The sequence below is a fragment of the Siniperca chuatsi genome, linkage group LG6, assembly GCF_020085105.1.
Source record: "Siniperca chuatsi isolate FFG_IHB_CAS linkage group LG6, ASM2008510v1, whole genome shotgun sequence".
NCBI classification, from domain to species: Eukaryota; Metazoa; Chordata; class Actinopteri; order Centrarchiformes; family Sinipercidae; genus Siniperca; species Siniperca chuatsi.
Genome location: NC_058047.1, coordinates 18,796,008 through 18,818,077, shown reverse-complemented (window position 1 = coordinate 18,818,077; position 22,070 = coordinate 18,796,008). Strand labels below are relative to the sequence as shown.

At 39.4% G+C, this 22,070-nt stretch overlaps 3 protein-coding genes across 6 annotated transcripts; 1 reads left to right on the top strand and 2 right to left on the bottom strand.

Moving 5' to 3' along the window:
• Positions 1-312: 312 nt before the first annotated feature.
• Positions 313-14,796, bottom strand: LOC122877913 (P-selectin-like). Its single transcript, XM_044200105.1, has 27 exons — positions 14,673-14,796; positions 14,468-14,543; positions 13,945-14,349; positions 13,644-13,748; positions 13,347-13,538; positions 12,976-13,167; positions 12,629-12,817; positions 12,329-12,514; positions 11,991-12,197; positions 11,651-11,830; positions 11,408-11,534; positions 11,260-11,309; positions 7,023-7,171; positions 5,509-5,587; positions 5,015-5,401; positions 4,808-4,915; positions 4,531-4,716; positions 4,240-4,431; positions 3,577-3,762; positions 3,286-3,471; positions 2,925-3,110; positions 2,526-2,711; positions 2,227-2,412; positions 1,797-1,985; positions 1,499-1,687; positions 826-948; positions 313-724 (listed from the first exon to the last, which is right to left on the bottom strand). Exons 1-27 carry the CDS (start codon positions 14,673-14,675, stop codon positions 660-662), a joined length of 4,509 nt encoding a protein of 1,502 aa, XP_044056040.1. The 5' UTR covers positions 14,676-14,796; the 3' UTR covers positions 313-659.
• On the bottom strand, positions 5,938-9,035 carry LOC122877363 (E-selectin-like). Of its 4 annotated transcripts, none has more exons than XM_044198809.1 (8): positions 8,901-9,035; positions 8,771-8,819; positions 8,218-8,613; positions 8,035-8,139; positions 6,992-7,171; positions 6,661-6,750; positions 6,539-6,560; positions 5,938-6,333 (listed from the first exon to the last, which is right to left on the bottom strand). In XM_044198809.1, exons 2-8 carry the CDS (start codon positions 8,796-8,798, stop codon positions 6,288-6,290), a joined length of 867 nt encoding a protein of 288 aa, XP_044054744.1. In that variant the 5' UTR covers positions 8,799-8,819; positions 8,901-9,035; the 3' UTR covers positions 5,938-6,287. The 4 variants fall into 4 exon arrangements, with proteins under 4 accessions (XP_044054744.1, XP_044054745.1, XP_044054746.1 ...); XM_044198810.1 differs by having other exon boundaries at positions 6,998-7,171; XM_044198811.1 differs by having other exon boundaries at positions 8,035-8,124.
• Positions 14,797-17,034: 2,238 nt separating the features above from the next.
• Positions 17,035-18,237, top strand: si:dkey-51e6.1 (uncharacterized protein LOC558617 homolog). The gene is made up of 3 exons (XM_044198813.1): positions 17,035-17,270; positions 17,625-17,749; positions 17,850-18,237. The coding sequence occupies exons 1-3, from the start codon at positions 17,057-17,059 to the stop codon at positions 17,940-17,942; spliced, it is 432 nt and encodes a 143-aa protein (XP_044054748.1). The 5' UTR covers positions 17,035-17,056; the 3' UTR covers positions 17,943-18,237.
• Positions 18,238-22,070: the final 3,833 nt, after the last annotated feature.

Below are 22,070 nucleotides of genomic sequence, written 5' to 3'. Positions count from 1 at the left end.
TAATAGATCACCCCCTCGCCACTCAGTAACAGGAGCTTTCTGGCCACTAAATGTGCTAAAATGACTGTGACAGTTTGACAATCTCAGAGGTTTTCTGCCACTTCCTCAATTGACCCCACAATATTAGTTCGTATGGGGGAAGTCAAATGTGAGTAAACTGAGCTGCTAGGGAGGGCACCAGCAAGACAGGGTCACCCCATACTGTACCAAATGACACTGGACATTGTTGAAAGAATGCCAACACTGATCACATGCTTAATGTGCAGTATTGGGTGAGTCAGCTAAAAATAAAATAAAAGGGGACGATTCAAGAATTGTTGATGGTTTATTGACGATTAAGCAATATACAAGCAGGACACAAAGCAAAAGCTCCACACAAACTTTACTTTATGTGTATCATACATTCATTGTGTATCATGATTTGGGTTCTTTAATAACAAAAGGTGAAGGTTTTCATGCAAAATGTGCATGATTATCTAAATGTTAAGGATTATCTGAGTGGAAATTAAAATCACAGTTAATGTGAAGCTCTGATCCTACCAGTGGTTGGTTGGTACCATTATCATGCAAAAACTACCAAGCTTCATATAATAATAGCAAGCATTAGGTTGCAATATTTGAAATGATTTGCGGCAAAATTAAGAAAAAGAACAAATAAATCAAAATTCAAATGCTGGATTCTCTCTGTCTCCCCATGCTGGCACATCAGACATGATGGTATTTCCTGCAAAGATCAGAAATAAGGATCAAGGATACACTGTGATTGCTACAACGTAATGTATGTGTATGTGTGAAACTGCACAGCCTCATTACAGAAGGTCTTACCTCTTTTCTTAAATCGCGTCATGATCAACAAACCCAGTCCTATCAGGACAAGTGGCACAACAACAGAGGCTGCACCTACACCCATATACATCAGCATGGCAGTTCCCACCGGCATACCTTCCACTGGAACACATAAAGATCACAGTAAATACAAGTTTTTAACTTTTTTTGCTTTATCCTCATCGCATTTTTCTTGATCAGCAGATCATACATCACTACTTTAAAATTGCCATCCCTAGAGCCATGCAATCCTCAATGGATTGGCAAAATGTGGTACAGACATTCAGGGTTCCCATATGATGTATCCTAATGACTTTGGTGATCCTGGACTTCTCCTCTACTGACATTTGTGTCTTCTTAACAACTATTGGATGATTTCCATGGAATTTATGACACACATTCATGTTCCCCTCATGATGAATTCTAATCACTTTGGTGCTCACTAGCGCCACCATCAGGTCAAGATTTCAATATGTCCAATGCTTTAGTTTATGACCAAATACCAGCAAAACTAATGGCATTGCCATCAGCCTCAGCTGTCGTTTGTGCTAATTAGAAAATGTTAGCATGCTAACATGCTAAATTAAGATGGTGAACATGGTAAACATTATACCTGCTTAATATCTGCATGTTAGCATTTTCATTGTGAGCATGCCAACAAAAATCAATTTACCTGTGCATTTAGGCAGACTGTCACTCCAAAACCCAGTGGAGGAGCAAAACAGCACCTCTGTGCCATTCCGGGAGTGTCCCTCTTTACAGGAGAAAAGACACCTGGAGCCAAAGCTGAAGTTCCCCAGAGGATGGGAGCAGTTCATAGACAGGGGTAAAGGCAAGGCATGAATGGCCTTACACTGTACCGCTGAGATGTGGAAAGGACAGAAATTGTAATTACTTACATCGGATCAGCTGTTTGAATACAACAACAGCAAGACAAAACCAGTAAGTTTAAGGTAATGCTGGGCACTCACGCTGGCAGGTAGGTAGATCCTGACTCCAGTGGCCTGAGTTGTTGCATGTCATAGTTGGTGTTCCTCTCAGCCAGAATCCCTCATTGCATTCAAAGTCACAGAGGGAGCCATAGCTGAAAGGGGAATATGGATGGCTACAGTTCATCCTCCCATGTTGTGGCGCACTGGCCAGTAGGGGGCATGGGTGTGCTGTAGATAACATTGAACAAAAAATATGACCATCAGCTTCAGACCAAATAATCCTCATCTTCTGAAACAAAGTGGCAAAAAGGGGTATATCCTTCAATACCTAACCATATAATACATATATACGATATAATACATGACAAGTTAATGACATAGCTGGTGTGTTGATTATGATATAAATTAATGTATAGACACATATATACCCAAGTACCAAGTGCAGCGCTCTCATATTATGATTTATTACCCAGACAACGGGGTATTTCTCTGCTCCACATGCCCAGAGAGGTGCACTCTGTGTCAGCCATGCCTTTCAGGACAAAGCCTTCCCTACAAGTTTGTGTGCACCGAGAACCAAAATTGAACTCTCCATAGGGAGCAGAACAGACTAAGGAGCCATGAGAAGAGGAGTTCAGAGTGGGACATCTCTTAGCTGGAAGAAAAAAAGAGACAGAGAAGGACAGAGCTGTTTAATCATGCCATCTGAACCATGACAATCTTCTGTGGATTATGATCAACAGTTTATGATACAGAGATTGTTTTTACCCAAACAATAAGGGATGTCTGCGCTCCACATGCCCAGAGAGGTGCACTCTGTGTCAGCCGTGCCTTTCAGAACAAAGCCCTCCTCACAAGTTGATGTGCACTGAGAACCAAAACTGAACTCTTCATGGGGATCAGAGCACAATAAGGAGCCATGAGAGGGAGAGCTCAGAGTGGGACATCTCTTAGCTGTAAAGGGAACAGAGAGAGGGAGAGACGAAGATATTTAAGAGCTTCAGATTATGATCAACAGATTATTCAGTTCAATTCAGTTTTATTTATATCGCCAATATAAATAACGCCAATTCATAACAGAAGTTATCTCATTGCACTTTTCCTATAGAGCAGGTCTAGACCGTACTCTTTATAATATAGTTATGATACATTGTTGATTGTTTTCACCCAAGCAACGTGGTATGTCTGCACTCCACATGCCCAGGGAGTTGCACTCAGTGCTGGCTGTCCCATTCAGTAGAAAGCCCTCGTCACAGGCTGTTGTGCACCGAGAACCAAAACTGAAGGAACCATTTGGGTCAGAACAGGATAGGGAGCCATGAGAAGGGGATTTTTTTGGATTACACCTCTTAGCTTGAAGAAATATGGAGACCAGAGAGAGACCAATTATATACACATTACACATGCAAAATAGTAAAACAGAACTGACCACTTACTTTAAGCTGATGGAGCAATGAGAACAGTTTGTGTGGTATTTATTCTGTTTGTACTTATTTATACTTCAGCACTCAGTGATCTGCGGTCATACCCTGGCAAATAGGAAGTGCATGACTCCAGTTGCCTTGCGATAAACAATTTGTCATGTTTGTGCCAATCACATCAAATCCTTCTTCACATTGCACGGTGCACATTGAGCCATAGCTGTACACTCCTAGAGGGTCCTGGCATTGCAAGGAGGCACGGGGTGGAGCCTTTAGACTGTTGCACTGTACCACTGGAGAAGAAGACACACTATTACTCATCAGAGCGGTGTACAAGTCTGTTTTTCAGGAAGCTTGTGTTGTTTACAGGGGTCCCTGACATAATTTATGTGACCCACTTGTGCATGTAGGTGTAGGTTTGCTCCATTGTCCAGAGGCCAGACAGGTGAGTGTGTTGTCTCCAGTCAGGTAGTAGCCTTCCTGGCAGGTGAAGTTACACCGTGAGCCAAAGGAGAAAGGCTCCAGCGTATCCACACATGTCACGTTGCCCGTAGTAGGAAAGAAAATGGGGGAGCACTTTATCACTGTGGTGGGATAAAGATATAAATCACACATAGTCCTCTCAATGGAAATCAATGTTTTTATGACTCCACTTTATAAACATAGCATGAGCATGAGGCAGGGGTATGAATAACCATGCTGACATAATTTATGGTCAAGGGAAACAGCCACTGCCTACCCACATTAAATTACAATGTTGTTTTCCCTGTGCAGACATAAATGAGTGTGAAGTAAAGTGATAACAGGTGTGAACTGACTGATCTGCTGTAATGTCTGGACAGGATGTGATTACACATTGAGGCCAGCTAAGTATTAATAAAAGGTGACCAGCAATCTATTAACACGGGTCAAGTGTTACAAAAAGGGAAGTAAATGAAAAGTGAGAGCATTTCACAAAAATTATTCAGATAGAAAGACATGTTTAATCAGGTTTAGCTAATGATAGTTTAAAGCATGATTCGGTTTAATTTTACATTCAAAGGTAATGACAATCACTTTACTTGTGCAAGCTGGGACACTGGCTGTCCACTGGCCAGTGTGGTCACAACGCATCTGGTCCTGTCCACTGGGCTCATAGCCTTCGTCACACGTGACCTCACAGGTGGAGTTGTAGCTGTAAGGTGCAATGGGATGGCTGCAGTTCATACTACCTGCGCTGATGTTGGTGTGGTTCAGAACTGGACACTGTTCAACTAAGATAGGCAGTGAGAAATATTTCCCTTGTAACATTGACATCTGAAATAACTAATAATAATAATTGTTTTGTCATTGTTGATATCCAGTTGCCATACCTTGACACAGAGGAACAGGGTGGTTCCAATGTCCACTGGCCTGGCATAGCAGCTCAGGCACGCCTACCAACTGAAAGCCAAGTTCACAGTGGAAATGGCAGGAAGAGTTGAAACGACTGGACCCATAGGGATGGAAACAGTTGTGAGAACCATTTTCTGGGTCCAGCAAGGGTTTGCATGAAATTGCTGGAAAAAAAGGAGAAAAAAATATATTATTTAACTTCTCACAGAAAGAGGTCATGGCTGGTTTAAATATATTATGACAATGTTTGCTCACCCTCTTCACAACGTGACCCCAGGAAACCAGGATGGCACTGGCAGGTATAGTTCCCTATGGTCTCCACACAGTCTGCATAGGCACTGCAGGAATCCTGTGTACAAGAGGCTACATACATACAGAGAGAGAGAGAGAGATCTCACATGCTATAACAAGTCTACAGGAGTCAGTAAATGTGTCCATCAAACAAAATAAAGAGTATTTTACCAGTGTAGCAGATGGTTCCCTTCTTCTTGCGACAGTTCTCATTGTTCCACTTGGCTGTGTCTTTCTCCCTCTTAATATAAATCTCCACACAGTCCTGACCCGCCAAGTTATCTGGCTCCTCTGGCGCCCAATTCTGAGCCTCTTCAGGCACCTTCTCATCAGTTGTCTCCCAAATCCACCCTCCACCCACTTTGTGAATGCCTATCCAGTAATATTTTTGGTTGAACGGCAGCAGATTGTTGAGGAAGTCAGTCTCCTCCTGGTTCTGGATGGCCACCATGTCTGTGAAGTGCTCCTGGCACCACTGGCGGGCCTCAACCCATCTACGGTTTGGACTGATGCTGTAGTTGTAGGTCCATGCCTGTGCTCCTCCGCCACTGCTCAGGTCTAAGATTAGGTATATAACGATGAGACAAAATTGAACTAGTGAAGCAAGAAAAGAAAGGAGTTTGAAAGAGTTTAGTGCCTGTAAGATGTGAGAGAAGCAGACCTACCTTGGGCAAATAGAAGTAATGCAGCTATCAGCACCCTGTGGTGCAGGCTTTGTCTAGTGTCAGCTGATTCTTGAAACATCTGAAATAAAAAAGAATTTTCTCAAACTTGCATATGAGTATGAATGTACAGTTTGTATTCATGCAAATATGAACTTACAACACTTGCAGTGATATTTCACAGGTCTTACCATTTGATCTGTCTTCAGTCACTCATTCTTGTCGTTGCATTTACTCCACTTTGCTAATGATCAATGGCAAAACAGTATTAACTGTCCTTCAGGGAATGAGTCAATGACCAATTTTGTAATATCTCTTTTGCCGTAACTTCCTTTCAGGAAGGGCACCATGCTACCACCCATAACACTCTGGGAACACACACACACACACACATGTATACACACATACAGACACTCACTAGTACTCATAAAACATTTTTAAATTCATTTTATTTAATTCAATGGATTGTTAACAAAGATACCACAGAAATGCAACTATAATGTTATTAAATGAATGCTTTGAGTTTACATTTGCATGACCTGATAATAAACCATCACACACACACATACACACTTTATATCCATGCAGTATAGCCAAATTAAGCTTTAACAGACAAAGATAAAACACCCTGATAAAACAAATTGATTATCTCGGCACACAGCCTGTGCAGCCGGTGACTTTAGGTTTATCGATTAACAATGTACTAAAATTAATACGAGTAACTGTATTTGTGTCATTATAGGTCTACTTTAATAAGACATAAATGAGGTTCCAATTGTCCTTCATCCCTGTTCCTCAGTGGATGGACTTGTCGCTTCTTCAGCCTGCCTATGAAGGACAACAGATTGACATTAAAGGGACAGAATGAGTTACTGAACTCGATTGCAGTCAATTCTTTTAACATTTTAAGTAACAGAAGCAATATAGTTTTTAAACAGCAATAAACTGTAACATTTTAGTAAATTAACTTTACAAATATTGAATGTGCATAAATGGGTGGAGCTGCTTTTGACAAGTACATTTCAACACTGACCTTACTTGGGCAAGTTTCTTTCCTGTGAGAAATTAACAGACAACCAGGTCACTATTGAGGTCTGTTGCAATAACACTGAATTGCATCACTATTTCTATGAAGTGTAATTGAGAAACACTGACTTTTTCTGTGTTTCATCCAGCAAAAACAGATGCAGGAGAAGGCAGAGAAGGCTCCACACCCAGCCACAGCAAACAGAGCCTGTTTATAGCCTGAGATAAATAAAACACACATTTTATCCTGGGCCATAAAATACTTGACAGTGTGATATTTCTTTGTTAAACAAGTTACTACTACAACTATTTCTACTGCTGCTCATTATAATAATATCTTCTAATGGTTCATTAGAAGCAGAATCACTTTTGCAGAGAAACAGCAAAACCCGTACAATAGTTTTGGTGTATTTCTTCTTTAAAAAAAATATTTAAAACTTTTACATAAACAAACAATTACTTGTACATGTAGGCCTTGGGCCGCTCCAGACCCCGGTGACCCCACAGGTAACAGCCGGCGAGCCTATGATCAGGAAGCCTGGGTAGCATTTAAAGCCACAGGTTGAGTTGAATGTCTGTTTTCCTCCTGAGCAGCTAAGATATCCGTTTTCAGGCTGAGACAGAGGGGGGCATTCCGCAGCTAGGGGCACAAACAGGTTAAAGTTTACCAGGGATACAGTTATGTAATGTTTTACGCCAGCTGTCTATTGTGAAAATAATAGAGTTTTTAAAGCACATACATGCTGATGCAAGTATTTTGATCAGTATTTTGAATGGGATCCTCAGCCTGGCCTCCGGAAACAGAGGAAACATATGCAGGGCTTATGCTTACCATGTTAAAATTCTGTCAAAAAATACATTACAAGGATATTCAGTGGAAGGAGATGGTAAAAAGTCCATTCATCAGAATGGTAATGAGATATAAATATACTCCAGAGTCACACCTTGGAAATATTTGGCTCTTTAGCGTTAAATGCTCCACTATGCTCATTTAGTTGCTATTTGGGGCTGAGCAGGTAGTGTACAGTGTTTTTTTACATTTCATGGAAAACTGCTGCCTGCTGCAGACGAAACAACACTAACAGAGTGTTGAGAGGGAACCAAAACAGTAAAGCTGTGGACTGGAAATTGAAAACAACAAGCTGAAAGATGCTATAAAGCTCTGTAGAGCTGAGGGGAACTGCAATTGGGTGATAATGGACAGTTTGATAAACCGCTTCCCTGAAAAGCCGTTGTCCAATCATAGCTTAGTAACCATAACTAGACATGGTTACGCCTAGTTACAGTTAGCACATGTTGTGTACAGTTAGCTCTCAACGTTCAAAAATTACTACGAATTTTGAGTGTTAATTTAACCACCTTTATCGTCATATCATTTCAATGTACATATGGGCATGTGAGAATTGTTTTAAGATAGACTTGAAAAAATGTGAACCTATCCTTTAAATAAACATTACCTACTGTAACAATTGCTGACTTAATTTCAGAGAACTCTCTCCTCACCTGTTTGGCACCTGTCTCCCTCAAAGCCAGGTTCACAGAGGCAGGTTATGTTGTCTATGGTCTCCTGACATCTTCCTCTGCCACATGATGCTGCATTACATTGGGCTGTTAAGAAAAAGTGCAACACTAAAACAACCTCTACCACTTTTGAAACTGTAACAACCTTCAATCAGCTTTACATACCTTCATAACAAACAGCGTATTTTTTTTGGCTGCATTTCTCATCATTCCATTTCCCTCGGTTTACTCCATTGTTCACGTAGATCTCCACGCAAAACTCTGTGCTATGGTCGTTGTTGGGCTCGTTTGCTGCCCATGACTGTTCACCAATCCACGTGCTGTTATTCCCAATCCAGGTCCAAGTTTCATTCTTGTGGTTTTTAGTGATTCCAATCCAATAATATGGACTTCCAGTTCTGTTTGGCAGCTTTGAGACCAGATGGTCGTTCTCTTTCTGGTTTTGGATAACCACCATGTCTGTGTAATAGGTCTGGCACCAGTGTCGGGCCTGGGCCCAGGTCATGGTGTTGTTCGAGTAATGATATGTCCAGCCAAAGATAGTCCCAGCCAAGGAGCTACCTAATATATATTTTGAAAGAAAAAAGTGAATGACAACTCTAGAGTGATAATTCATCATCTGATGAGTAAGAGTTCATGCATAATGTTATATCTCACATCCGGAGATACCATCAACTATACATTTTATTTTGCTTTAGTGTTAAAACTAAATACTCACCAAGGAGGAGGATTAATGTCCAGTTCATTTTCAATGAGTGACTTACAAACTGTCCAAAGAAAAAAAATATCAGAAAAATATTGATGAATAGCACCATGAAAAATAACTGAATAAGAACTTGCTTACTTACCCAGAATTGGTATTTTAATATATAAAAAACGTATTTTCTAAAGTCTTTAAAATAAGCTTGCTACTTCAGTCAAATCCTTGTTTTTCTAATTGTATCACAATTTTATACCACAGCAGCACAGAAAGTGAATGTTTGTTTGCTGCAAGCAGGGACCAGAGTCAGGCATTTATATTTCTCTTAGTCTATTCAGTCCAACGTCATCATACAATACCTGGATGTTTACTGTACAGAGTATAATGCATGTGATGAATGACTGACTTGATGACTTGTTGTACTTGGGAAATGCCACCTGTTTCTGGTAAAGATGGGATCAGAGGCAGATTTTTCAGTCATACATGAAAAAAAATCTATAAAAGGGAATACAAACAATAAAAACATATTTCAAATTAAAGCAAAGCGCAAGGAAGGTCTCAATTGAATCTTGGAGCCAACACAAAGGAATAGTTCCCCCCAAAAATTAATTTAAAAGGGGTTCATTTTGCAATTCCAGGATTCCGGGTCACTTTCACTGCTTTTTTTAGGTGATGTATAAACTTTAAGACCTTCACTTAGAGAACAAATTGGCTTTTTGAAATCTTCTTTGCTTTTGAAATATTGACTAAAAACTCTTGTTGCAAGATTTGTCCAAAATGGGTAGCCTAAAACCATGAATTGTTGACAGCTTTTAGACACTGCTTCTCTGCATCCTGACATGTTGTGTTTTTAACAGCAACAAATTACAGAGAGACAGAGTGCTCACGCTGTCGCCTTCAGTCTGTTGTAAAAATCTATTTCTGGTTCTGTTAAAGTGCTGACACAGAAGAGTCTGAATTTGGTGAAACAAACAATGGTAACGATCTGTGAAACAGATTACCCCAGCAGTATAGCTCTTCCTCCTTTGCATACCTCTCACTGTTATTCCACTATTCATCTCTGTCCCGACTATTGTAATGGAGGTCACAGAAACAGACAAGAGGTCTGTGTTGTAGAAAGTTGTTGTTGGAAAAAGGTTCTTCTTGGACATCTGAAAAAACACAATGATGTCCTGCTGTGCCAGCACACATGTCCCTGCTCAAAGTGTGGGAATAGGTTGGTGTTGTGTGTTGATGCCTGAACCTTTGTACCGGAGTATCGACTGACAATATTTAGATTTTTTTGAACTGACAGTAGATATCGGTCATAATAATAATAATAATAATAATAATAATAATGATAATAATAATAATAATAACTAGCTATTTATATAGCACCTTTCAAAACTACTGTGACAAAGTGCTTCATAAACATTGAACAAATGGATAATGGATAAATGTAACACAGAAAAATAAGTAACAGATAAAATAATCAAGAAAAAGCCATATGGAAAAATAAATCTTGAGAGAGGGTTTAATAGAAGGCAGCGAATTTTCTAGTCTAAGTTCCTCAGGTAAGCTATTCCAACAGCAAAAGCCCTGTCACCATGGTCTTCAGCTTTGACCGGGGAATAGCTAACAGGGCCTTATTTTGTGATTTGGTTAAAAGTCTGGCAGCAGCATTTTAGACACCCTAAAGCTGTGTAATCATGTTTTGGCCAAGGCATGTAAACACGGCATTACAATAGTCCAGACGTGAAGTGATAAAAGCATGAATAACTCTTTGAAGATCATTAAAAGTAATAAAATATCTAATTCTAGAGATATTTCTCAAGTGGAAGAAACATGACTGAGCTATCCTTTGTAACGTGGGATTCGGGAGTGAGGTTCTGATCTAAAATAACTCCAGAGTTAGCAGTGGGTACATGATACTGGAAGATGCATAAAAATGACCAAAAGCAAATAATGGTTTGAAGTTTTATTATAATAAAAATCAGCACTGCTTTAAACATACAGAAATATGAGCGAACATTGCAAATGCAATAAGCATCTGTTAAATAAATAGTACTTAAATACTGAAATCAATATAGTGAAATTATTCACAGTTCTGTATTGACATGGCAATCCACCCACAATGTTATGTAACATTTACAATAACATGAATAGATCCACCTTTCCAGCAGGTCCATAAAGATGTTGAACAATGTGTTCAATGTAAAACTCCCCTTGGGAGGAAATAAATGTCTGAACAACGTTGCAGAGCAAATCATGAAATCTAGTCATGAAATTCAATAAAACATAATACAACCATCAAACGCAAAGGTCTCAAGAAAACCTTTCCTTTCACCATTGATAGTTCTGACATATTGGGGTTTGGGCATGTTTCTGTTAACAAGTTTTATACTAATGTAAATTATTCATATTGTTCAAATTGCTCTGACTGGTGATTCACATGCAGTTATGTTTTAGATATATATACAATTGCCCTTAGTTGCCTCTGAAGAATATGACTGTGTTCTATATGAGGCTGTCAATGCTGTTTTTGTAGACCTGTGGAGGGTCCTCTATGTCAGAGTTGCTGTAAGACAAGACAAAAGAAGAAGATGAGCACTGCAATTCAGCAATTTTTCTTTTAAGAAAAATGTATGATTTAAGAGAGATGAATGGTCATCTAACCTGTTCAGCTCAAACTTGGTGGCTTTCTGCTTCAGTCGTTTCAGGATCCACATAGCCAGAGACAGACCAGATAATAAGCCCCCTGTTGCCACACCAGAAGCAATGACAGTAATCGGAGAAGGTGGAGCTGTGGAAACGTTATCAAATGTTCATTATTTGACCTTTTAAACTCAAACATCTATTTTAATCTTGCATTGTTTTTAGATTTCTTCTAACATTTGATCTCTTTTTTGTTTGTTTTACCTTGGCAGGTGGGTTTCTCTCCAGTCCAGTTGCCATGAAGATCACAGGTCAGCAGGTCATGTCCATCTAATGAGTAATCTTGACTGCATGTGAAGGAGCACTGTGAGTTGTACACTGGCTCACTGCTTGAGCAGTTGATATGACCGTTTTCAGGAGCTTCAAGCAACGGGCATCTCACTGCTGTGGGAGAAGACAGCGAGAATTTAGATATCAACCATCACATATTGATAAAGGAGATCTCATTTCGCCAATGTAACACTACTGTTGCCTCAAAACCTTTGAGCATGCAAATAAAGTAGGTGTTACAAATAGTGCAGGTAAAATGGGTACTTGTGTATACCTGTGCAGGTTGGTGGCGTGGAGGTCCAGTGGCCAGGATGTGCACACTCCATGCTGAGTGCACCATGAAGCTCATGGCCTTCATCACAGCTAAAATTGCAGACCATACCAAGCGGATGGGGGGTCACGGAAGAAACAGGTGAAGACAGAGAAGGGCTGCAGATGATCTGGGCACTTGTTGGAATCTCGGGAGCAGGACATCCTATTGCTAAAAAGAAAAAAAGATGATCAGAAGTCATGACATAGCACAAAATCAGAGTACAAATAAGCTGTGAAAAAGCTATTTATTAAGCAAATAGTGTTGTAAGCACAGATTTATGTCAAAATATGCTACCATACCTTTGCAGGTGGGTATGGCTTTGTTCCACTGTCCATCCTCAGAACAGTGAATGGTGTGCGCTCCCTCCAGTTCAAAGCCTGCTTTACAGCTGAAGCTGCAGTTGGAGTCTGGCCACAGTTCAGTCAGATGTTGGCTGCACTGGGTGATCAGGTGAGCTTCTCCCTCTGGATTCTGGCAAGTGATGGCTAACATGGGAAAACAAGTAAAAAAAAAATATTAATGTGTGTAAAGGCACAAAACAAGAAAGCTCCTCTTATTGTACAGAAGGTGGTTAGATTAGACTTAAAACGCGCCCTAACCTTCACAGCGAGGCATCCTCTCACTCCACTCAGCTGCTGACGTGCATGTCACCCTGCTCGGTCCCACCAAGTGGTAGCCGGAGGCACAGCTGAAGCTGCAGGTGTTTCCGTAGCTAAACCTCATGTCTGCATCTTCTCCACAGCTGACAATGCCATTCTCTAGCTCCTGGAGAGCAGGGCACTGTAAAGCTGCAAAAACAGAGTGAGGAACAGAAGAGGTCAACGGCAGCCTTTGAAATAAATCATATAGCGTTTCCCTCATAATAATAGACTCAGATACAAAATAGCAGTACTATAATGGATACTATGAAATCCTGCGAGGTAAAAACATAAAAATGTGGGCGTACCAACACAAAACGGCTGTGAGGAATTCCAAATTCCTGATGCTTCACATTGCAGAGTGTTAGACGAGGAACCAACGAGAACATAGCCTTCATCGCAGGTGAACACACAGGTGGACTGATAGCTGGAGGGGCCCAGAGGATTGAAGCAGTTCATGGATCCTCTTGCTGGATGAGACAGCTCCTGACACTGAACCACTGTGGACAACAGGACCATCAAAAACACATCACAGCAGGCTCCATCATTGTGATAACAAACTTTAATTGCTCTGAATGTGATCACTTGAAATCAAAGTCATATTGATCAAAAAATTGATCAATTGATCAATATCACTTAATTTATTTATTTTGCAGCTTTGCAATCCACCTCAACTCACATTCACATGTAGGAGGCTGCTCTGACCACTCTTTCGAGGCAGTGCATGTCAGGGGTCTTGGTGTACTCAGCTGGTATCCGTCCTCACAGGAATACTGGCACAAGGAGTCGTAGGAGAAGTCTCCATACTTATGAGTGCAATTTACACTTCCCTTATATGGGGTGGTCACCTCCTCTTTGTTACACTTAACAACTGCCAGCAAAGAAAACAATACATAATTAGATATCAGGTTCTGGCTATAAGTGACTTATAGTCATGTAAACTTAAAACAAGTACAACATCAATATATTTTCTTACCTTGCTCACACTCCTCTCCATAAAAGCCTTCAAAGCAAGCACACTTGTGGCTGTTAATGGTTTCCACACAGTCTCCATAGCGGCATGAGTCTTTCTTACAGGCAGCTGGGGAAAGAAAAAGTGCTTTCATATAACTAGCATAAAATACTATAACTATTTCTCCGAGCTTTTCTTTTCAAAAACGTCAATAAATTATTTAAAACAGTTAAATCAGTAGATTCCCTAATAATGAATAAGAATACCAAAACTAAGGCAGCTAAAATGAGCAGCTCTTGTATCCCAATCCCTATCTTTTGCTCACCTGTGTAGCACAGAGCGGTCTTCTTCTTCCCGCACCTCTCATCATTCCACTTGCCTGGCTGTATATTCCTTTTAATGTACATCTCCACACAATCCTCATTCATGCCAGAACTCTGTCTGTTCTTGCCATTGTTTGGTTCGCCCTTTGCCCAGTTGGTTGCTTCTGCTGTCAGAGACTTGTTGGTCCCTACCCAGGTCCAGACATTATTGACCTTGCGGATTCCAATCCAGTAGTAGGTGGATTTCTTGGGCAGCCAGTTGTTCAGATACTCGATCTCCTCCTTGTTCTGGATGGCCACCATGTCTGTGTAGTTCACCTGGCACCAGGTTCTAGCTTCGTGCCAGTTCATGGTGGTGTTAGAGTAGTAGTAGGACCAACACTCTACACTAGTCCACATGCACAGCACTGAGGATGGAGGACAGAGAAACATTTTAGAGGGTAGGGTAATAAAGATGAATTTTATAATTTAATTTTTAAAGTCATATCTAGAAAAAAAGGTTCTGTTTGCATTAGATTTACATACTTGAGCAAAGAAAGGTCAAGTGCATCCATGAGGTAGAGGTCTTAGATCCATGGGTCTGTAATCCGAAGCAGAACTCCTATAAAAATTAAGTAAAAAAGATAAGTTAAGATAAATTGATACCATAGATGCATCACTGACCACAAGCAAATAATAAAGGAATTTGCACTAAAGAGAACTATATTTAAATTGATACCTCTACACTCACCATTTTTAGTGGTATTTGAGATAACCTACAGAAGACTCCTAGTAATTCTTTAGTCTCAACGCACCTAAGGACGAGATGGTTCTGAGTTTTAAGTCCTGAGGTGCCTGCTTTTATACACTTTATCTGCCGGGTCCAGTTTTCCTGGAAGCTCTCATCACAAACTGGAAATTCCCAACCCCCACCTCTACTGCTCCATCCCACCGGGGTACATGGAAACTTTCCCTTTTCTCAAACCCTTTGTTTTAGGAGGACTTGTTTGTTAATATTATTCTTTTTATCATTAGTGTCAATATTATTATCACTCAAAAGTAAGTATATTTACTCAAGTACTACATTTAAGTAGTTTTAAAGGAGGTTGTACTTTACTTACTACAGGGGGAAATATTGCACTTCTTACTTTTTATACTACAGTCATTTGACTGCTATAGTTACTAGTTACTTTTAAGATTTGACTACTCAGTAATATATAAAGTAGTTAAAAGTAGCTCAAGTTCAACCATCTACAACATTAAAATGCTTTTTACATCACTAATAATGATTAAATATTATAAATTATACTATAATGTCACACATTGGAAGGGGCCGTTCTACTTTCACTTTTGATACTGAAGTACATTTTGCTGCTACTTATGCATTTTGACTTAAGTACAATTTTCAATGCAGGACTTTTACTTGTAATGGAGTATTTTACATAGTTGTATTAGTACATCTACTTAAGTAAAGGATGTAAACACTTATCTAAATGTGATAGTGTACTAATGTGCCCTAAAACTTGGCAAACTAGCACACACATAGCAAAGACAAAATAAATAAAATTAGAAAGTGATAAGTTTCCTTAAGAAGGCACGATAGCATGCAGCACACATACTGATGCATGTATGACGTGAAAGGCGACTGAGAAGGAAAATTGAAAATTGTCTTGGAAGATGTGAAATCCTGTGAGCTGATGAGGCAAAGTGTCTGAGATTTAGAGTGCCAAAGATATTCCCACTGTCTCCTCTTATTTAGATTTGAGCCATTTAAATATTTTTCACTAAATTAAAGAAAGCAGCATTATCTTTGGCAGCACTAATGAGAATGAGCAATTTTGTGTCTGCAAAGCCATTTGGACCAGTCTAAGTTTAAACTTCATGAGTGTGCATGATGATTAATTCCTGTTGATGCATATTAATAGTAGTAGATTGGAACATGCTTTTCACAGTTCAAAAAAATGAATTGACATGTCCTGTCAAAAGAAGGAGGAGGCCAAAAAACAATGCAATGGCAACTAACAAACACTTTACTGGCATTTTTTGTGTGTCCAGGGATGGGATGTGTGGTGCAGGAGCAGAGGCGCCTGCTGGCTGCCTGTGTTTCTAGAAGTGACAGTTCATATCCTTCCTTTTTGGCCCGAGGCACTGGATAGTGGCTGCTGTTGCTTGACACCTTAACCTCCATCCCTACCTCTAAAAGGGTACTATAAACTTTCTAATTAATACATCCACAACAAGACCCAAGGGAAAAACTCAGTTTCAGCTTTGGTAAGAACATCCTAGTCAGATGCTTGTATAGATTTGTGCTCACACCAGTGAGCTGGTTAGGGGTCTCGCTTAGAGCCACTCCACAGATCTATTCTTGCAGTTCATCATGCATTAAAAAAGGTGCAAGGGCAAAGCTTTTTTTCACTTTATGCAGGTGATATTGCCCAAACTACGACATTACAATTGCTGCTATAGACTTCACCTACTACTGCATTTTGATTGCACTTTGTTTCTACAATTACTAACTACAGACAATATTTCAGGACAAAAAGTAACACGTTTAGTCACCATAAATCACAGAAAATCGAAAAATGTATTTATCTTCACTGTCTCGTTTGGCGTGATCGAGCAGGAAATCCCTTCCCGAGGAGAGGTTTGTGACTGTCTCACGCAGTTCTGAGTTTTTACTGGTTAAATAGACCATCCAGCAGTGGTGTTAAACCAAAAACGACTTCCCCACCAGCTTCGACTCTGACCTCTAACCTTACTGATGGACACCAGAGGAAAATCTTCTTTGGCTGCAGGAAATTACATATCAAGTAGAAAGATAAAGAGAAATTCTCCTGGTGAAGAATAGGCTTGCCAGCATTAGACATCTCTTCCCTTTGCTATAAACTGGATTGGTGAATATAATCTGCAGTGCACTGATACCAATCTACAGTATATTGACTACATGATTTCTGGGTTTTGAGCGCTGCAAAAGTCAAACAGTTTCCTCTTGCTGCCACATAGGGCCGCCAGCGTGCGAACTTGCCAATGCAGCTTTATTCTGTACAGTAATGGCAACAGGCTGCCAATGATCTGTCTCTTTAAGACAGGAAATAGACGTCTGAATCCAAATAAAGACATCTGTGAGAACACACCATGTTGTCTGTCGTCGGTAGACCTCTGAACAGTTTAAGAGTCTCCGGTGCCTTGAGTAAAGCTACAGTCGCAATGGCAGCCACTCTGGCTAAAATCCCCGATGTGGAGATTGATCCAGAGGGAACCTTTAAGTACATACTGGTCAGAGTGAAAGTGAAAGATGGCGATGTGCATAAAGACATAGTCCGAGGCACAAAAAGTGCAGAGTATCACAGTAAGTTGATGACAGTTGTAGTTTGCGTCAGTTCACCTCGAGATAGCGTGCAAACCAAGACACAGATGACGTGTATTGTTGCAGCAGCATGGGCTGATTTGACCCATTTGCGAGGTTCTTTTGATGCACCCTGTAAACGTGTATAAATACTGCACAGACAAGGCTCATGCAGTGTTTGCCAACCGTATGTTTATTGCAAATATTGGCGGCAACAGCTTCAGATGATTAAATGTGAAACTAATGACAATAAATTGCTAAATTAGCTAATTGCTTAAAACTGTTGCTTATTTGACTGTCCTGTAACTAAACCAGATTGTATATCTTGATTGATGGAATGATTTGGATCATTTACAGATCATATATTTGAGAAGGTCAGTCCAGCTATGGAGGCCTTGGGGATGGAGTGTAACTGCCTTGGAGGAGGGAAGATAGAGCACAACAGCCAAGAGAAAAAACTAAGGGTGTTTGGAGAATCAACTGTAAGTTCATGTTATTGGAAACGCATTAAAAGCTGGATCAAATACCAAATACTCTAATATTTTAATGTGATAATGTAAATGCTTTCTCATTCCTTTTCAGGCGTTTGGTAAAGCAGACCATTCTGTGTCTGTAGAGAAGTTGAAGAGTGCCTTCAGCAGCTATGAGATCACCTGGTCTGACGACAAAAAATAAGAGTGTAAACCTGCATCTAATTTTAAATGTCTGCCTTTATTTATCAGTTCCATTATGACAACCACATAATAATGCGTTGAGCCTTCTGTACAACCAACATTTGATTCAAATACACCATTCTGCATTTAACCATTTGCTTCCTATTCTGTGAAAGCACAAAAACTCCTAAAAAATATTCATACAAAGCTCTGCAAGTGTTTTTTCAATACAGGTTTTATCATTTTTGGTCACCTGAAATGTGAACGATGTGATATGAAAACATCATTCCATGTAAAAATAGAATGATTAAGTTTTACTTTTGCTTGGTGTCTGATTGACTTGGTGTTTGGAATCGTCCAGAAAAGGCCGGGTGCCAAGCGTAAAGTCCATACAGGAAGGGGTGAGCCAGTTGGAATCACTAACATTTCCTGATACTCTGAGGGAAAGTTTCTTGTTTAAAAAAAGCTTTCACTTGATGTCATTGTTATATGCTTTCATTTTTGTGTAATGCTAAATAATAATACATTTCAAATCAAATTTGACAGTGCTTTGCAAACAATTAATAAAGGAAGAAAACAATCTAAAAATCTGAGACAAGCATAACAAAAACAAGGTTAGCTCACTCTATCAACTACACACACATTTGTTCTCTTTTCTTCCTCATCTACATTTAGCATTCAAGGCTTTCCTCAACTTTGATATAAAAAACAGCCATGAAACAGCCTTGATGACAGCTGCTAAAAGGATGTTTCCACCCTGTCCAAAATTCATACAACATACTGAGTCTAAACAGGTTTTTAGCATGTTGTGTGTTCACAGTAGAAATGCAATGCACGAAGGAAATGGAGGCACTACTCATAGCTGGGAATAATTAAAATAAATAGTGAGTGGTGGTGAAACAGCTCCAAAAACATAAGTATTAAATCTCAGGAAAAACATTTTGATGTCTGTCTGTGAAGTTGGCTGTGACATTCCAAAAGCTGCAGTTTGATTGACAACCAACATTACACATATTGTATCATTTCCTCTTCGTATCAAATGGTAAAGTATGTTGATATTTTTTATACTAACTGCTTAAACAGTATACCATGATGATTAGTATGTGGTATGGATTTGGAACACAGCTTAAGAGTCTACAGACATGCTAGCAGCTCTGTGAGGCTGTATGTAGGCACAGTGGTGCTTTGAGCTAAATGCTAATGTCAGCATGCTAACAGCATGGATGTATAGGCTCACAGCGACAAAGCTAAAATGCTGATGTTAAGCAGGCAGAATGATTACCGTGTTCACCATCTCAGTTCAGCGTGTTAGCATGCTAACAATTATTAATTAGCACTAAACACAAAGTACAGCTAAGGCTGATGGGAATGGCATTAGTCAAATCCCACCAAAAAAAAAAAACCCATTTACACAGGATATTCCTAATGGCACTTTGTGGCACTTTCAGCACTATTTGTGATCTATCCTAAAGTGGAAATCAGAATGCCAAAGTTCTACTCTGTGTTGTGATGATACTTGGGCTGTTCAGATCACTTCAAAGGGGAGACTGATTTGCTGTCTTGATAAAATGTCCAGTTTTGTCTTTCATTTGGTGTTGTAAATCTATGTTATAGATTTTAATCACAAAATTTTACCTTAATTCCCATGAGATTACACTATCTATATTACAAGAGTCTACATCCTTTTCCTCTGGGTTTTTCCCACATGAGGATGGCTGGGTCTTTAAAGGAACATGTCGTATTGCAGCAGTTGAGCACATTTTTGCCATTGCTTTCTGTATTTCTTGTGACTCACCATGTGCCTGGTAAATAATAGAGAAAACATTGAGAGGAAGTGAACAGAATTAGCTGCCCTCGACACACCAAGGAGAACTCCATTCACCTTGACCCACATCAGACTTAACATAGACATTGATACTGACTGCATTCTGCCAGTTACCCCGTGACCTCAAAAAAAGAGAAACAAAAAGACATCTTCCTTCTGGTTTCCATCCCAAATCCGGAGCCAGTTTCCTGCAAACTGATAACCTTTCCATTATCTACAAACAGGGAGGTCAGCATGGGAGGAAGAAGTCTTAAACTGTGTTAAACTCAAATCTCTTCTTGGAAAATGCATGTTACAGTAAGGGTTTAATGAGATTTCTCTTGAAACGACTTGGCTATATGACCGTAATCAGTATGTGTCATCATGTAAAGGTTAAAGGGAAAATTCTATAATCTAGTTTAGGCCTTTGTCATAATCTTTACACTTCCACAGAGCATAACCCACAGAATAACATTTTCTTTCATTTGTTTCAAATTACCCTGTTTATAGAGTATATTATGCTTTTGAAGGACTTACATAATGTATACATTTTAAAATGAAGATTTGTCTGATTTATTTAGGAGTGTTTGGGGTGATGGATTAGATTAACTTTAACCTCTAATTTCCTTTACATTTGTCTTACACCAAAAGTATATACTCTCTAACATAGAGCGGGTCAGACATTCAAAGATTCGTAGCTGCTTATAATGATGAAAATAACTGTATAATTAGAGAAGACCGACACAGTCCATCATGACATCAAGCATCTGTGTTAAAGGGCACTTGATCAAGATGCTGAAACACAAGCTGTAGAGGTTCTGCACTTTGACCTCCTTGGGCAAGTGAAAATAATTTTCTTTGGGGAGCATTAAAAACCAGAAACATGCCAGAAGTACTGCAATAAACGGTATGTCAAGAGAGATAAGCATCATTGTGGAGTCCTGTTTCCTAAACAAGAAGTTAGTCCCTTCCTGCAGCGGCAGCTTCTAACACCTCAGGCTGTCGGGAAACAAAGGTGCAGCAACAGCGTGATGGTTTACTTCAATGCTCAAGATCTTATCAGTGAAACAATAGCTTACCAGACACTGATTTTATGAATTCAAACAGAAAATCCAGACCCCCCCCCCCCAACTCATTTAAATACAATAAAAAAGTTCTAAACATATCAATCATTTCCCACCTACCTGCATGGTCCTGGTAGGTGCTTGCTTAAGTTATTGATTAGAAATATCTAAAAAAAAAAAAAAGGTGTACTGTATATGGCCAGTAACATCAAGTCACAAACCATATAACTAGGAAATTGTGTCTTTCATTTTATCACTCTGAATCACTCTGACACACAGTTTGTCACCAGGTCACAATGGATAAGCAGTCTGGAGTGTAATTTCTCAAACAAATGTGTGTTTTGCTCAGTTTGAGAGGACAGAAACTGCTTTCGAAATGGACAGAACCAAAACCCTTAAAGATCCAGGACTTTACGCATCCTTAAGACCATCGAGCTGCATTAGAGGGCCATGTGAGTTTGATGTCATTATAAAGTCATCTGATATCATTATTTGGATTACAGTATATGACCATAATGTCAGGCATATTCTTATTGCTTTTACCTATTTAATCTTCATGAAAGCCTTATTGTTTATGTCTCTTTATATGTTCATTAATTGATGCAACTTTATTTTTAAACTCTTGTTAAATTCAAAACGCACAAACATTAAAAAATATTTTTAATTTTAGGCCCATCTCTTTTTTCTTGGAATGTGTGGCATTTTCGAAGCCCAGCATAAGATATAGAATATATCACAAGTGTGCATAACATAGTGTACATAACATAGGTGTGATATGTCCTATTAAGTTATTCTATGGCTCTATAGATAACATGTGACAGATGGAGATAACATGTTGACCATTATACTTTTGGGTGCTATAGCTTTATGATTTGTGAAGGCTTAACCCCTCATGTTTATTATAAAGCTCGGCCAAAGGATAAATCAACTCTACAAGAAATTTCTCATTGTTGATGAATGCATCATGCTGGTGTTTGAGAAATGTTCTGACAGGAAATTTTCATATTGTGACTGTGCCCTGGAATTATATTTCCATCATCATATTTCATCGAGCAGTGCCCTCCATTTTGAAAGGGTTAACCAATTTACACTTTTAATTAGTTACAGCATTTAAAATTCATTAAATGGGACACGTGTGTTGGGACAGTAAAAATGTCCTTTTTCAAAAGTAAATGAAAAATGTCTGAAAAATATGAAGGACTTCATATTATGCACATGTATAGTATTAGTACGCATTTGAGGCTTCACTTCATGTATTTGTAGTTCACCTTTCATTTGATCC